This window comes from Simochromis diagramma, unplaced genomic scaffold (genome assembly GCF_900408965.1).
Source record: "Simochromis diagramma unplaced genomic scaffold, fSimDia1.1 OVJJ01000596.1, whole genome shotgun sequence".
In the NCBI taxonomy this organism is placed as follows: domain Eukaryota; kingdom Metazoa; phylum Chordata; class Actinopteri; order Cichliformes; family Cichlidae; genus Simochromis; species Simochromis diagramma.
Window position 1 is genome coordinate 13,318,986 of NW_024387245.1, and position 16,306 is coordinate 13,335,291.

At 38.9% G+C, this 16,306-nt stretch overlaps 1 protein-coding gene across 1 annotated transcript; it reads right to left on the reverse strand.

The window, feature by feature from the left end:
* Positions 1–4,179: 4,179 nt before the first annotated feature.
* pde6b (phosphodiesterase 6B, cGMP-specific, rod, beta) lies at positions 4,180–15,850 on the reverse strand. Its single transcript, XM_040000783.1, has 24 exons — positions 15,660–15,850; positions 15,309–15,571; positions 14,921–15,232; positions 13,676–13,828; positions 12,973–13,062; positions 12,709–12,849; positions 12,550–12,624; positions 12,380–12,444; positions 12,225–12,291; positions 12,081–12,128; positions 11,324–11,473; positions 10,989–11,132; positions 10,635–10,700; positions 10,364–10,513; positions 10,149–10,256; positions 9,943–10,052; positions 8,960–9,047; positions 8,766–8,866; positions 8,522–8,629; positions 8,382–8,445; positions 8,200–8,274; positions 7,335–7,418; positions 6,934–7,087; positions 4,180–6,101 (listed from the first exon to the last, which is right to left on the reverse strand). The coding sequence occupies exons 2-24, from the start codon at positions 15,465–15,467 to the stop codon at positions 6,046–6,048; spliced, it is 2,568 nt and encodes an 855-aa protein (XP_039856717.1). The 5' UTR covers positions 15,468–15,571; positions 15,660–15,850; the 3' UTR covers positions 4,180–6,045.
* Between the last annotated feature and the right edge of the window lie 456 nt (positions 15,851–16,306).

A 16,306-nucleotide genomic window follows, 5' to 3' on the forward strand; every position in this document is an offset into this window, starting at 1 on the left:
GGTCCTCCACCACCACCACTCACAGAGGCTGAGCAGTTGGCTTCCACATTTGTGATAATGTTGGCAGCATCACATATGATCTTCACAGTGCAGAGAACACAAATTAGCATCCATTACTATAATGAAATAATTTGTTAGTTTGAAATGCTACAGGGAACTATGTACCTGTACATTAATGCTGTGGAAAGACTTCCTGTTCACATAGTCTCCTTCATTTACTGAAGGAGCAATGATTGGAATGTGAGTGCCATCTATACAGCCAATCACGCCTGGGAACCGTGAGAATAAATGTAAAATTTAAGTAGTAGTTCAAGTATCACCACATCATGAATTAAGTTTCGTTCATCCTGATACCTGCAATTTTGTGGAATCCCTCTTTGATAAATCTTGTGGGTCTATGACCGGGGAACACCACAAACGAGTACAGGAGACGTTTCAGTGCAACTGTAACATTCCTGACTGCCCGACAGACGGTAGCCTTGGAAACGTGCTCAGCGTCACCAATATTATACAGAAAGCTCCCGTTTGCAAAAAACCGAAGTGCAATACAAATAATAAGTACAGAACTGAGAGGATGTCCGCGATGTGTCACATGAGCAATATTAGGCCTGAGGATGTTATTCAAATAAATTATAGATTGTGCTGAAAAACGGTAACGTTCACACAGGAAATCATCAGGAAATGATAAAATGTCCGAACGCGCTCTAATCACTCTCTCCCGGCGGAGAGCTCTGCGGAGAATTTGGGCTTCAACATCTACTGGCTCTTCAAGGAAGGAGCACGCCATGTCTGACACTTCCTACAGTCAGGTTTCCGACAAAGAGGCGGAGAACGTCAGGGTTAGTTGAAGTAAACCTGCTAGGGGGCAGGTTAGCTTCACGGAGTGTGTCGTCATGGTGACTCACTGAGGCTTAATCTAAACTCGCTTTGTGAAACCGAAAACCCAGAGTTTTCGTTAACTCAGGGTATACTTACTCAGTTTTTCCACTAAACCGGCTTCCTGAAACAGGGCCCAGGCCTTCATTCTGAGCCAAGCTTACCACTGAATAGCTGTTCATTATGCTGAAGAAAGCACACTAATCTGACATATTTCTGTCCATGTTTGGATATATTGGTATATTGCTATGGTATGTTCTATATGGTATATTCTAAGATTCATAAATACTGACTTTTGCAAATATTGCCCAAAACAAAAATAAAATGAACATTTAAATAAAGTAAATCCTAACTAAATAAAAACGTGTAAACTAAATGAAACTAAACAGAATTGAAATAAACACTAAAACGGACCAAATCAATATCTCTTACACATTTTTGGAAACGTCCTCTGAAAATACATAATGCAAGTTCTAAGATTTATCAAACAAACACTGCCCCATTAATAAAAGGTTAGATATAAATGGAAGAAAAACTCGAATTAAACCGTGTTGTCTAACGAAATATTGTTTGCAACAGATATTCAACAAATAATTATTTTTTTCTAACTTGTTAAAGCACTCTACCTTGTCCGTGTGGTAAGTTGGCACGATATTGCAGCTTTATATCTGTTGTGTTAGCCCACTGTTTGCATTGACGTATGATGATGATGATGATGATCATTATTATTATTATTATTATTATTATTATTATTTCATGTTCCGCTAAAAGTCCAATTTTGCACTGCTCCAAGGAAAAAAAACTATTTCCGCTTCGACCGGAAGTCACATCCTAGCTTCAACATGGTTCCCCCCGTTGCAGTGTCGCCGCTCATCAAGGTAAAACATTAATTTTGTAGCTTGTATAGCTTTTATTACTGTAAATGTAAATGGACAAATATGTCTAAGCCACAGTCTGTCCCTAATACACGCAGACTCGCGTTAATGGAAGTTGTTGTATTAGCATCTTAGCTAGTGTTTGCTAGCAGTGACATTGAGAGGTGAATGCTTCCTCTCAAACAGTTGCTTTTTGCGGCATCTTACACATCTGACAGAGGCATGTATTATGACTAGTAATACCCATGCCATGTTGTTAGGCTGAGTAATAGTTAATAGTGTTGTGGTTGTTGTTCACTACGTATGCTGAAAGGTCAGAGAAAAACTGGACTTCGTCCCTTGTCACGGCTCATTTGGCGCACTTCGTGTAGGTTTTTGTACGGTATCGTGACCACACACGATGTTTTTAAATATGAAATTACAGAATTAAGCATAAAATGGTAGTTATATATCAGCGATTGACAGTAACGACAGAACAGGCTGAGGAAATTAAGTTCATCTTGTTCATCTTATCATCTTGTTCATATGATATGAACAAGATGATAAGATGAACAAGATAACCGTGCGTGAGCTGCGACATATGAATCACGCACGGTTAGCTGGTTATTCACACACGTTTCGCTTGATAACATGTTTGTTAACACCATTTTTTTCCATTTCAGACGGCCAGATGGTCTGCCCTGCTACTCGGCGTGATCTACGGCAAACAGCGATTTGGTAAGTCCATGTGTGCGCATGCGTTAACTGGTTTGTGTCAGTGCGTAAAAGGAAAAACTTGGAACAAAAAGTCAGGAATGTACATTGTTTGTGACAGATGCAAGGGTTTTATTTTATTTTTTACTGTACCACATATCACAGCATTTATACCCTAAACAGGAGATGCACCAATTGTAGTTTTCGTGGTTGATTCTGATTTCTAGGATCTTCTCTTACTGAAACAACTGATTAGGTGTTGCTCAAAAGCAGGTGCAACAGATTTGTTTTTCTCTGTTTCCTTCCTCATAGCTGCTTTGAGCTCCTTTGCTAACACCGAGACTTCATGCTTGTAGTTTAGCCACTTTGCTTTTGTTAGCTAAAATTTCCAGGGTCTTTTAAAACACATACATTTCTTTAAAGTAAAGTTTTCATAGAAAGCTTTCTTTTTATTCTAAGATAATTTTATCTGCTTTAGTCATTTAACATTTTATCTTTTGAAAGTCATAAAGTTTGAATTACTAAAATTATATTAAGAATGAAGCATGTAAGAAGGCACACATAATTAGACACAGACTAGTGTGACAGAAGGAAAAACAGTTGCGAAAACTACTTAAGAGATGTCTGATCTCCAGGAGTTGCTTATTAATAAATTTATGTCACAGAGGAAGGGATATGTGCTTGCAAGGATTATTTGTACTTTAGGGCACCCTTAATTTCCATGAAGATGTCTTTAGCACATGGGGAGGGGGAACTAAAGGATGGACTTATGAAGTCACAAAAGTCTTAGAAAATGAGGGCTATCTATGCTCAGATACACTTATGTCATGTGTCTTAAGAATACCACTGTGATTTCTAAGAATGCTTAGTGATGGGCTCTGTAATTTTTGTTAAGATTACCTGAAGCCCATTGCTGAGGAGGAGAGGAGGGTTGAGGAAGCGGAGAAGAAGGCCAGAGAGGAGCAGGAACGCATCTACAAACAACTCTCTGAAGGTAACGCAGAATCACACGGCCTTTGTTTGTGTGTCACATAAAATTAGGTTTGTTTGTTTTAATGCCAACATATTCATGTTTCCTCATTCTTTTTCTGTCTCTGCAGCAAATTCTGACACCATCCTGAAATGAACCATTTCCTGACTTATGTTGCTGAACAATAAATATTTCCAATGTAATCAATAAAGTGTCCTTTACTTTTTTCTTTTTCTTTTTTTAAATTTGCCTCGTATTAGTCATCACTTCTTATTCTGAACTAAGCCTTTTGAACCTTCTAGTTGCGTTTGACAAACACACATGCACATTTCGTGACTCGAGCTAGTCTGTGTTTGTGTGTACACCTGTCCTTCAGTGGGAATTGAGTCTGGAGGAGGAGCATGGTTGTAATCCTGGCCTAGTTTAGCAGCAATCCTAGGATTGGGGTCAGGGACCAGTAGTAGAAAGTGCAGTGTGGACAGAAGCGATCCCTCAATACTCTTGTGCGTTGTGTAATATTGTAACCTTCATAATGAACTCCATATTGCATTATAGCATTATATAGAACATGTTCTTGCATTATAATCATAATGGGTGGGGGTCAGTTAAGGCCAGGACGTGCCTTAACTGACCCCTGCATTCAGGATGAGGGGAAGATTCATAAATGAATAAATGACCAGATTCCAACAATAACGTTGGCTCTTGGTAAGTTTCACCACCACAGGAAATAAATCCACTCGGTTAAAAATACACTTGCTTTTATTGGGGTCATCATTGTACATTTGGAGCACATGAGGAGACAAGCTTTGAAATGCTGACCAAAAAGTAATTTAAGTCTATTAAAAAACATCCAGGGTACATCCAAAGCACATTTAAATTGATTTGGGACCTAATATTATCACACAGGCATTTTTATCAAAGCAGTGCCATATCTGGAATACTTTAAATATTTGTAAATTGAAGTTAGCACAATGCATTTGTTATTCAGCTTTATGACTCTTTTTCTAGTGCTTTATAAATAATAAGGTAAGGCCCTCTAGCATCAAACTAGAAAAATATTTGCATCTTAATATTTACAGGAAGGGCGATGGTATGTACAAGTCTATACACAAAGCTCAGTTGCTTCTTCATGCTGTTTCAAACAGCTCTGTCCTTGTTGCCTTCGAGGCCTGCACTCAGGGATTGTTATAAGAATAGCCTGATGGCTCAGCGATTAGTGCTGCTGCCTCGCAGCACAACAGTCCTGGGTTTGGGTCTCGAAACCTGACCAGTCGTGTGGCGTTTGCTTGTTCTTGCTTTTCCTTTTGTATCCTTTCACATAAGCCACATGGTTGTTTGTCATTATGGTTACTCTTCCTGATGCTGAGCAGGTGAGCTCTGACTGACTCCTCGTCCTATTTGGGAGGAGTCCAGTGCAGGGAGAAGCTTTCAATCAGGGATTGATGTAGTACAACTCCCTCTAAAGCAGTTTGAGTAAACTTTCTGATCCCAGTATTTGATTGTGCTCATGTTGTAGCAGATATGAACAGAGCAAAATTAATTAAATCTCAGACAAAATCAACAAAATAAATCAGTTTTATGTGTGACCACCTGATTTCCCGCTCTTATGTAATAAGACATAATTCTATATTTGGAAAATACATATCCGAGGCTACCGTCTCAAACTCATAGACCACATACTGTATATGTACAATATAAAGGCATCATGAATAAGCATCTACAGACTTTTGCTGACTGTGAACTCATAAGTGTTCACTGTAAAACTCTTTTTAAAAGCTGTTCCTGTAGCACGACCGAACATTTACCTTTGGCTCTCTGCAGACAAAGTAAACAGACTCTCATTTGTAAATAGTAAGTGACTGGAAGTAGTCAACAGTGGATTACTTTTGAATATGATTAAACAATAACTGTCTATGTTCTGTGAAAACTAAAGTACTATAATAGTAAGTATATGGAAAATTAAAAGCCCAAACATTTTAAATAATCTAAAGAGGCCCGAGCATTTAAAAAAAAAGCACTGCACTCACTTTCTGTACAGGATTATTGTTTACTACACAGATGTAGGCTGTGTCCTCCTGAGATGTTTGCCATGTAAATAAATACTTGGAAGAATTGGGGAAAAAATAAAAAAGTTGTACATATGAGAAACACACAACAAGCATACAGCACACACACACATTCACACATTGTCACTAACACAAATCCTTTAAAGATAAGCAAACTTTTTTAAGATCAGAGAAACCCGAGATGCAAAAATCATCTTCAGTCTTGATTCATAAAAGTACAATTATTTTAAGACAGGAAGCAGCAATTTTGCCTCAAATGTAATCGCAGGATTTTTTTTCCTTTTTTCAAAATGTGGTCAGTCTTTCCTTGATCCGAATTAATTTTTGGCTCACCTGGCCTCTTAAAAATAAAGCTTTGCTCTTCTTGGTGGAGATCTCGCCGTGTTCAGGTTTTTCCTTTTCCAACTGGACCCCCTTTTCTGAAGAGTTACTACAGGGCTGTGCATTCATATATCCGTCTTCCTGACTTCCTGACTTTTTCTTTTGTTTGTTTCTGCTGGGGTGAGACTCAGTCTGTCATGGGTGTCTTCGTAGACCCCAGGAATGTCAGCAGTTCTTTGGCTGATTAGCACACAGAGCAGGTCTTGGAGCCAGACCCACCACTGGGGTTGTTTGCAGCCGCTGTTAAACAATTAAATATTCAACAAAAGGGTAAGTATACAATTAAAGCACTAGAAACCAAATGATCACTTGTGTTGTGGTTAATTTTAATATATGAACCCATTCTACAATCCAAACGAGATATTTAATTAAAAATAGACACAACACTGTTCAAAAATATTGGTGTTAGACCAAAGAAAGGCTGAAAACCTGGTGGAAAGTTTCATGACAAGTCGATGACATAGTTAGGTAGAAAAAGAGACCTCAGAGAGGTTTGGTGTTTCAGATGTGAAGCAAATTAAAAGCACTATCACCTCCTCTGGGCCTGAACCCATTCAAGATGAACTGAGGTGGAAAAAAAGTGGAAAACTGACATTATTTCTTGTTTTTGTTTTTTTTAATGTTGAATCCTCCACACTAAAGATGGAAGATTCAACCTGGCTTACTATCAGCATGCAGCTCAGCGGTGTAGAGATGGATTAGTGCACATGATGTGAGTAACTTGCCCTTCTATGAAGGCCACATTAATGCTGAATGATATTTGGGCACAACATATTCAGCTATCCATTGAATTCTGCATGTATTAAACAGTCCAGACACCAAACTGGGCTAATTGGTATCGATTTAAAAGTGTTTTTTTGTTGTTGTTGTTGTTGTTTGTTTTTTTAGCACTGTGAAAGGTTGTCTCTGTGCTACCTTCAGATTACTTAATAACTTTCAAATCATTGCATTTCTTTTATTTTTGCACTTTACATTGTTCCACCTGTTTGGGTTCAGTGCTCTGCCTCTCTGAGTCAACAGCCTTTTTAACAGTTCCTTGTAGGGTTCTGATTATTGTAAAGACACACCCTACCTTTGCTGGCTGCCGCTGCCTCTTTAGCAGCTTTTTCTTCTTCGATGGCTTTGAGCTTAGCCTCGTACTCTTCCTTTTTGGCATTCCACTCCTTCCTGTTGTTTAAGATGCCATCCAGCATGGGCTGGATTTGTGGGTGGAAGCGAGAAAACTCCTTAAAGATAAGATGCAAAGAAGAAATGAAAAATTAGCATGGAGCAGCACAGAAGAGGGGAGCTGTACAGGAGATGGTGATGCTCCATTGAAAACACAAATACATAATAAAAAAAAATAACAATAAGAAGAAGAATTGACCCAGTGGTTTAAATGTGTTCAGACTAACCTAGTTTTTGCACAGAAACAGTGACAGGAGCCATGCAGTGCACATATTCGGTGAGCAAGAATGTAATAATCATTATTACCTTGTAGACAAACGTGCAGACAAAGTCAATGAAACCACACTGAAGCTTTGGAAGCTCAGCTGACTTGTTCCTGTCCATCATGGGCTGGTGGGAGGGACAAACATTTAGCGCAGTCAGAACTGTCATATAATTAATGAAATCAGTGCAAGTCTGTAGCTAATCACACACACTTCTACACACGATTACATTTTTACTTTAAAATAGTAAAAACGGCCTGTATTTGTATAGCGCTTTACTTAGTCCCTAAGGACCCCAAAGCGCTTTACACATTCAGTCAACCACACATTCACACACTGGTGATAACAAGCTACATTGTAGCCACAGCTGCCCTGGGGCGCACTGACAGAGGCGAGGCTGCCGGACACTGGCGCCACCGGGCCCTCTGACCGCCACCAGTAGGCAACGGGTGAAGTGTCTCGCCCAAGGACACAACGATGGAGACTGTCGGAGCCGGGGCTCGAACCAGCAACCTTCTGATTACAAGACGAACTGCCAACTCTTGAGCCATGATCGCCCCCAGTGACTGCACTTTGTCTGAAAAAGCTTTATTTTTTTACTTGAAACTTGTCTTATGACATCCTTTGCCTCTGTACGAGTAGTTCACCTTTCCTCAGGTGGGTTTCTGCTCAGCTACATAATGAGTGCGATCCCTAAAGTGACGTGTGTGGGCTGCTGAAGAGACACTACAACTTTATTCTGCCCTTTACACATCTGTAATAAGCTAGGAAATATAGTGCTGGACATTGTATCTAGCTGGCACTATCATGAAAAAAACAACAACAAATGAATAATTATACATTTAAATGTGAAACAAATAAGTATATTTTTATGAGCACAAGTACACTCCAGCAGTAAATAAACTCACAATGGGTTGCTGCTCCAGTACAGTCCTCTCCAAGTCACCCTGTTCCCAAAACTCTGCTGCCACAGACAAGGCGACCTGGAAGACATACAAACATGGTTATGCTCTTAAATAATGCAAACATCATTATTTACTCATTTGTGACTCAGCTTACTATCAACACCAATGATTTCTGTGCTTCTCACCTTGCTCTGAACTTCCCAAGGCTTTGTGATTGCGGACAGGTCACATGCGGTCATCATCATGGCCCTGAAACAGAAAACAGTTTGCAGCCTCAGAGAAATGTGCAGGAGCAAGTAACACTGTGCATGTTAGTTGCACTCACATGACAATCTCTTTTCTGGTTGTTTCTAGTGACATGAAGTCGACCCATTTCTTTTCATCCTCATATGTATGTGAGAGGTCCACAATCTTTTGGAACATGGTTCTCTTCCTAGAAAGGTGCAAGGAGAAGAATCATTTACTTACTGTTTGTCTACTTTTTAATGTAGTTTGACAGTAAAAACATTAGAAAAATAAGACATTTATCGTCAGGGAGCAAGGGCAGGCAAATGAAAAGTAGTACTGACTTGAAATAAAGAGCCAGGTCAGTGGCGATGATGGCGATGTCCATGAGATGGATCACGTGGTCAACCTGTCGCCTGTTAAGGTTCTGATAGATATTCAGTGTCTGCATAGGAGAGGAGCAAAGAAATGTCATTAGTGACTGAATAAAGAATACAAGTAACCTAAGCTAATCTCTCGTTAGCGTCTTGTTACTCACCTCGTCAGCCAAGAGGAACTTTCCAAACTCTAGATGGTGCCGTTCCAAAATGGAAGAGCCGTGTAACTTGGCCAGAGGATTACCAGATCTGTTGAATGAAAATACAAATCCTCAGATACCAGCAAGATTTCAAATGGGACTGAAGTCTGTTATCATAATAATTACTATATATGAAAGATTTGAAAAGAATTTACAGGCTTTTTAAAACATCATTCAGTTTATTACCACATTTTTCCCCATTTGTTTTCAAAAGATCTCATGAAAGGTTAAAATGTGCATGTGAACTTTTAAGATGATCTAATGCTCATTCTGAACTACAAGCGAATGCATAATCACTGTAGTAATGACTGTGGATCACTATATCCTTTCAATCTCCCCCTCCCCGCAAAAACAAATATGTGTAGCTATGGTTCATCAAATGAACAATGACGACTCACTGTTTCTGTTTACAAGCTGATTGCTTGGCATAATTCAGAAAACGTGTAATTACTTGGTTTGTGCCTTAGATTTCACCATTTGCAGCCATTTCAGTGACATCTGCAGCACATGCAGCAGAGTAGCATCGAAGCTAAACAGCCAGTAGTTTTTTTCCTTTTTAGGGCATGTTGCTAATTACTTTATAGAACACGTTGCTGGAAAGTAAATGAGAATTTACCTCATCATTTCCCCCTTTCAAAATAAACCTAATATAGTGACTACGTCAAAAATTCCTTCCTTAACTTTTCTTTTTATCATCGACCTGCCAGCAGGCCCACTTTACAAGCACTCTTTAAATGACCATAACTCTGTAATTGTTTGTGTTAGAGACAAAATTCAAACTGTTTCAGAAAGAGGAGAATCCCTTTACTCGGATTACAAGGTATTGTAATTATATTGCACAAGGTACTGTACAATATATTGCTAAATGCTATATAATGCTGCAAACCTTAAGCAGTTTTCTTTATTTTGTTGTGAGAAATCAAAAAGTTCCCATAAGCACTTACTTGACCTGGTACAAGTTATTTGTCCCTCTGTGATCAATATCGTGAAGGAATCCTGCGGTTATCATCGCCATTACCTCCAAGTCAGTGTAGTATCGCTTCAGCATTCCTGTCTGAGCACACAGAGACACACAAGATATTGCCCTGCTGTGTATAAAGATATACATTTAAGCTGAGGTAAATGGAGTTTAATAAAATTAAAGAAATACCGTCAGTAGCGTAAACATCGTCTGTCCAACATTAAAGCCGTGACGCCAGTTGTGGTAGGTGATCCTTCTGTACCCTTTGCTGACTGAATACATGAATCGAACCAGCACCTGGGAGGAGAGCAGCAAATCATTAAATCTATTTAAAAACGACACAGCTCCAAAAGGCTGTTCACAAACTGAAGATAAAGATGCACACTTGTGTTTATCTGCATTACCTCTTGTGGAATCTGGAACTTCTTGACCACACCGACTTCATAGTACATCTGGATCCCGCACTTCACCAACTCCATCTCTGTGCAATTAAAATCTGAAAAGCGGAACTCATAGATCTCAAACTTCTTAATTAGTGGAGGAAGGTCTTTTTTCTGTGAGGGAAATGAACGAAAAAGAGACATATATGGAAAATGTCAAACTTTTCTGGTAACATAAGCCAAATTGAGGGACAAATTCATGTGCTGGACATCAGAATACGCATGTTGGACATACCAGGATAGCTAGGAGCTCGTCCTCTTCACAGTCTCTGGGTTCACAGTCATAGAGCTCTCTGGTGTACTGGGAGAAATTACAAAAACCATTGATGTTATAGGTTTAAAGTGAGGCAACAACGCTAAGTACAAAGATGGCAAGTGTTAGTTTGGTCTCCTACAAAGAGAAGAATTAGTGAATCTTGTTAAAAAAGAAAAGCTTTTTTTGGTTCTTGTTGGATGGTTTGCAATGTCTTTTGGTGAGGTGGGAGTTCAAATGAGGCTGGAAACCTTTTCTATTGTCATTCATCTAAATACTCTAATGTTTACAGTCAGTTAACAGCTGGGAGAGAAAACACATTTAAACAGGACAAACCAGGATGTTCTGAATCTCATCGTCTCGACATTTGACGTGGTAGAGCACCATGTCCTGAGCGATGTCTTTGCGGTTCTCAAGCTTATTCATCTTGTCGTAGGTGTCTGTGTTCAACGCTGACCATCCCAGGAACTGAGTCAAAGCCTGAGAAACAGGAAAATCATCAGAAGATGGCCATCTATGTTACACGTACAGCCTTCACCACAAACAGTGTCGGCAGTGGACTCCACACATAAACATAAAACAGATATAGACCCTTTATCTTCCCAGATTACATTGGTGGGACTTTATTTGTCTTTATTTGCACTAAATGATTTTGTGAAGATTACTGTTACCTCCATGAGCTGCTCATCCTGATCATCAAAAGGCTTTCCATCTTTTCTGTTGTAAAACGTGGCTACGCCAACTATCTCTTCCTTTTTGTTGACGATTGGCAGCGAGAGAACATTTTTTATTGTCCAGCCACTGCTGTCCAATGGCTCTTTCTGCAACACACAAGAAACAAGCAGACCTCATAACATATGTCTACATGCAAAAGGTTCTTCAGCTTTTTTTACAAGCAGAACATCTTGCGTGGCCTGTTTAAGCTTAGAACTGTAACTACAATCTAAAACATTGTAGCCCAAATACTTCAGGGGGTCTTAATAATAATGAAGAAACAGGTTTCATTTTAATCATGTTAATTTTCCAGTAAATCATTCTGACTGGTTTAATGATGCATTTTGGTGTTTTCAAAAAAATTCAAGCTTAGTATGATTGTCTGCATATTTTCTCTGTTTAACCAGTTTGTTCCTAGAATAACTTAAAGATGATAACTGATTCAGATATCCCTCTTGCCCACTAGTCACCTGGATAATAAACCAGGAAGAAGCATGACAGGTTTGATAAACCCTGACTGAAGTTTTAGATATTAATGTTTTAAAGTTACGACAAACCTTGGCTATGGGTCACAGACCCCTGGGCGTTCCCGGATACCACTGTGACTGCCACTGCTCTAAAAGTACTCTGCACTGTTTTGCTTGTTTTGTTTTTTGTTTGTTTATTTTAATAAAGTAGCGTCCTCTCTACACAGTGACATCTACAATATCTTACCTGAAAATCAAACGTCTCATCAGCGCCTGCATTCATAATGTTACAAATCTACGAGAGGGAAGAGAACAACCTGATCAGTTTGGAAATATTTATTAGGTTAAACTGGTTTGACAGCTTTCTGCAAGTAATTAAAAAGAAACTTACAAAGCCGCTCTCAGCAACATAAGTGGGAAGGCCACTACTCAAAGCCCAGTGATCTGCGGGAGGATTGCTATAAGACACACAGGCAGTAAGTCAACAGATGTTATCTCTCACTAAAACTTTATTAATCTCTTTTATTTTTTCATCTAACCACTTACGGTATTACTTTGATGTCTTCCTTTCCGTGTAAAATATAATCAATCACTTTGTAGAAGTTTACCTCCTAAAATCAAAATAAAACAGGAAGAAAGAGGAAGCAGTGTGTAGACATTTACTAGCAAAGGCAGTGCTGGTAATAATGTTAGATAAATAAAATAAAAGAACATACCCTGCCATCAGGGGTTACAGGGCCAGAGTAGGGTGCCTGCTCTCCCATCAAAACTGGCCAGATGTCAAAGAACTCCTGGAAGCAGAGAACGAGTCAGTAACTTCACGGCGGTACAAAAATACGGCTTAACACACACAAAGATACAGAAAGAAGCCACACCTTTTCCTTCGTCATGTCTAGTAAACCAACAGAGTAGCGGTCACAGTTGAGGTAGGCTCGGACTGTGTACAAGGCTTTGTGAAACTGTCGCTCGATGTCTGTCAGCTCTTCGAATACCTTGTTGGCTGACCATAGCAGCAGCTACAAAACATGCAAAATATACATTAAAGAAGGGTGAAAATTAGGTTAATACACAGTGCAAGTGTAACACTGCAGTAATATTTCTGTATCTACATCAAAGACAGCACATTAAAACTGCCGTACCTGTCCTTTACGCGTCTCACAGCTGTGGAGGTAACTCAGGTGGTAGATCTTCAAGTTCAAAGTGGCAACTCTCATATACTTCAAAAAAAGCTGTGAGGATGGAGAAAACACGGTCAAAATAACATAAAAAAAAGTGGCAGAATTAAATTTGTGGTACAAAAAAATGCTGTAAATAAAGGTCGAGGGGTGATGAAGATAATGTACTATAAATATAATCAGCAACATCACATTATTATTATTATTATTATCATTATTATATTTATTATTGTGCCTTTTTTAAACAGAGAACATACTGACATGTCCGATAACAGGGTTCTGCTCTTCCCCGAGCTTGTGGATACATAACGTGGCATTATTTTAGCCATGTTGAAATATTTTCTTGTAAAACATATGAAATAGGGAAAAATGAATCTTAATTCTGATGCATTAACCTGATGTGGCTCTCAGTCCATTCAGTTCAGGTATATTTTTAAGAGGAAGGGGGGCATCCCTAACTGACATTAATGACCTTGCCCATATTTCATGCAATACTTATCAGCTGTAATAATAAACTAATTGTCTTTAATTATAATCTTAAGGCTGACTGACTGTCTAAAGCTGATTGTCTTTATCTTAAAGCAGAAAAACATTGTTTACAGAATTGTGCACATTAGTTTCAACTGTGAGTGGTTCAAGCATGTGTGCTTTTGTGGTTTGGACTCACATCTTCATCTTCAGCAGTGAAATGTGGTCCTGTGGTCTTGTTCACAGCCATGACCACTGCCACCATGTCTTTGCCGTTGAGGATGGGTGTAGCCAGAATATTCCTGGTCTCGTAGTCTGTGAGCTCGTCAACAAATGAGCTGAAGTGCTGGTTCTAAAATGCAGGAAAGATGCCTTCAGAGCACATAGACATGTAATTGCTCATCCAGAAAACATTATTAATACAACACTGCAAAGGCTTTCATAAGGCCTTACTGAAAGCCGAATACATCGCTAGAAAAATTCATTTAAGATTATTGTTTTGAAGACAGAAGACTTTTACAATGTACTACAGTTAATGTGTGTACACATATAGTAAATACTCCAACTTAACACGGTGGCATAGAGACAATGAACAACTTTTATACAGCAGAGCTCTGCAGGAGCCAAGAGTAGATTTATTAGAGAATAAATAGAGTCTATAATAAGAGGTAAGTGTGTAGGTAAGAACGTATCATATGGCCCACAAATCCCACATTTTTATTAGTTTGTCAACTCAATTTAATTATGAAACTACAAAACGTATGATGCACGCTACTGTTCCTTTAAAATATAACAGTGTAAATAACAATATAAGGTTTATACAGGGATATAAAAGTAAGCTATCAAAGTGAAATGATCTGTTTTAGATTCCTGCTGACTAAATGCCAGAGATGTCTAATCCACAGCTAGAGCAGAGCCTCATGGGATCTGAAAATAAATGGATTATGTCTGACAAGGGGATTTACACCTTCAGGTGGTCAAGTGTAGTGTGTGACTAGCTTTTCTTTTACTCGCCCTATAACCATGAGGCTTTAGGGTATGATATCTAATATATGTGAATATTTACGAAAGCAAACGTGCAAAAATGTTACTTTGTTGTTACTCTGTGAGGAAAAGAGTAGCGGCAGCTCTTGCTGTTTGATTTTAAAGAGGCTGATTTTAAAGAGACTGTAACAAATCTTGACATTCTTGCCTCTTTCATGTGCAACCAATGAGCGCTCGATTATCCAACAGAACTGAACAGATCATGGGTAACTTGCCACCACCTTTAACTTCCATTGGAGAGAATAAATGAGAATAAATCAAAAGTGTTATTGTGATATATTTATAACTGATTTAATTCTTAATTCTAGCCACTGTGTGTCACCTGGTGGTAATCTAATATGAATCACACCTTCATCATCTAAGCTTTCCCTCTAATTAATTAGCCCTCCCTCCTCCTTACCTCCTTGACGTTTTTCACATTAACTGACTTCTTGGTCAGAGCCACATTGCCAACTATTCCCATGTCCAGCGGATACACGATCTCAGAGTCTGGTGGCACAATGCAATCGTCAAACTCGGAGTCTTTGCTCACGTTGAAGAGTCGTGTGGCGAGCTCTCCCACGCCATTGCGCTGGCGGTACATGAACAAGCTGCAGCGGTCAGCGTGGATGAGCGCGCTGACTCTTCTCAGGATCTTGAAAACCACCTTTTCCATGTTGATGTTCTCTTGCATGTCTTTGATCAGGTCATACATGATTTTGCTTTCCTCGATCTTGAAAAGGACAGAAAAATCACTAAAGATCCAAAAATAATATTAATAATAAACAAAAAATAAAACTGTAACTTACCTGACTGAGCTCTTGAAACTGGCTGAAGTCGATCTGTTTCTCTGGGAGTCCTGAAACCTTCGATATGGTGGAGGTGTTCATCTTCTTGGCAAAGTACTTCTTAGCAAAATCAGGATTCCCGTTCAGGAACTTTTCCACGTCTTCCTTTTGTACACCCATGATTGCTTCTTCCTTGTCCTCTTCCAAGTGTCCCTGTCTTCTCCCTCTTCAGCTCAGTGATCGAGCTCCCACTACGTCCAACACTGCTCCTCCAACTTCCCCACCTAGAAATCGAAGACAAAATAAGAAAGGAAACACTTGCATAGTGACAACTTTCTAAACTTTACCCCCCAAGAAAGAAAGAAATCTTACCCAGATACTACACACAAAGGTGGGAAACAGAAGTGGACACATTCAAATGCAGGTATAAAAAAATAAAAAATTAATCCCCTCTTGTTAGTGGGATAAGCAGACTGAGAGAGGGAGATCCCTGAGGAGAAGGCAGCGGGCTGAATCCAACAATCCCTCTGTCATCAGCAGATAGTGCTGAAGGTTAGTGGGGATCTGCCTATACTAAACTCATCAGCTGATCATGTAGTAAGGGATATGTAGGCCAAAGGATCCAGACACCATTGTGCTTTTGTCCAAAACAAAAGTAAAATATATACTGTCATGTCCCTAAAGGAATAATTATTTTTTAGGTTTTCTGCTGGCATTGCATTACAAATTCAACTTGGCTCATTTTTTGCTGTTAATTACTGATTTTGTTGATGTACGCATTTAAGCATCGATGCACAATAACTTAATACACAATAACTATAACTTTTCTTTAAAATTCTGAGGGGAGAATATAATAAAAAGCTTAAAAACCAATGAAAAAACAGCGAGTCTTCTTCGTTGGTCTCAGACTGTTTTTTTTATTGAGAAGGTGTTTTAAACGTTTAAACATTTGTTTAAATATATAAGCATTATAGATATACAGATATAGGTTTAAAGGCTCTGAAACCAATAAATAGAAA

Coding starts and splice junctions, on each gene's coding strand:
- pde6b (XM_040000783.1), bottom strand. CDS start 15,467: ATGGGTGTACAAAAGGAAGACGTGGAAAAGTTCCTGAACGGGAATCCT. Junction 13,829..14,920: donor ATGTGAAAAACGTCAAGGAG/GTAAGGAGGAGG, acceptor CCTGCATTTTAG/AACCAGCACTTCAGCTCATT. Junction 12,850..12,972: donor GTGAGACGCGTAAAGGACAG/GTACGGCAGTTT, acceptor CATGTTTTGTAG/CTGCTGCTATGGTCAGCCAA.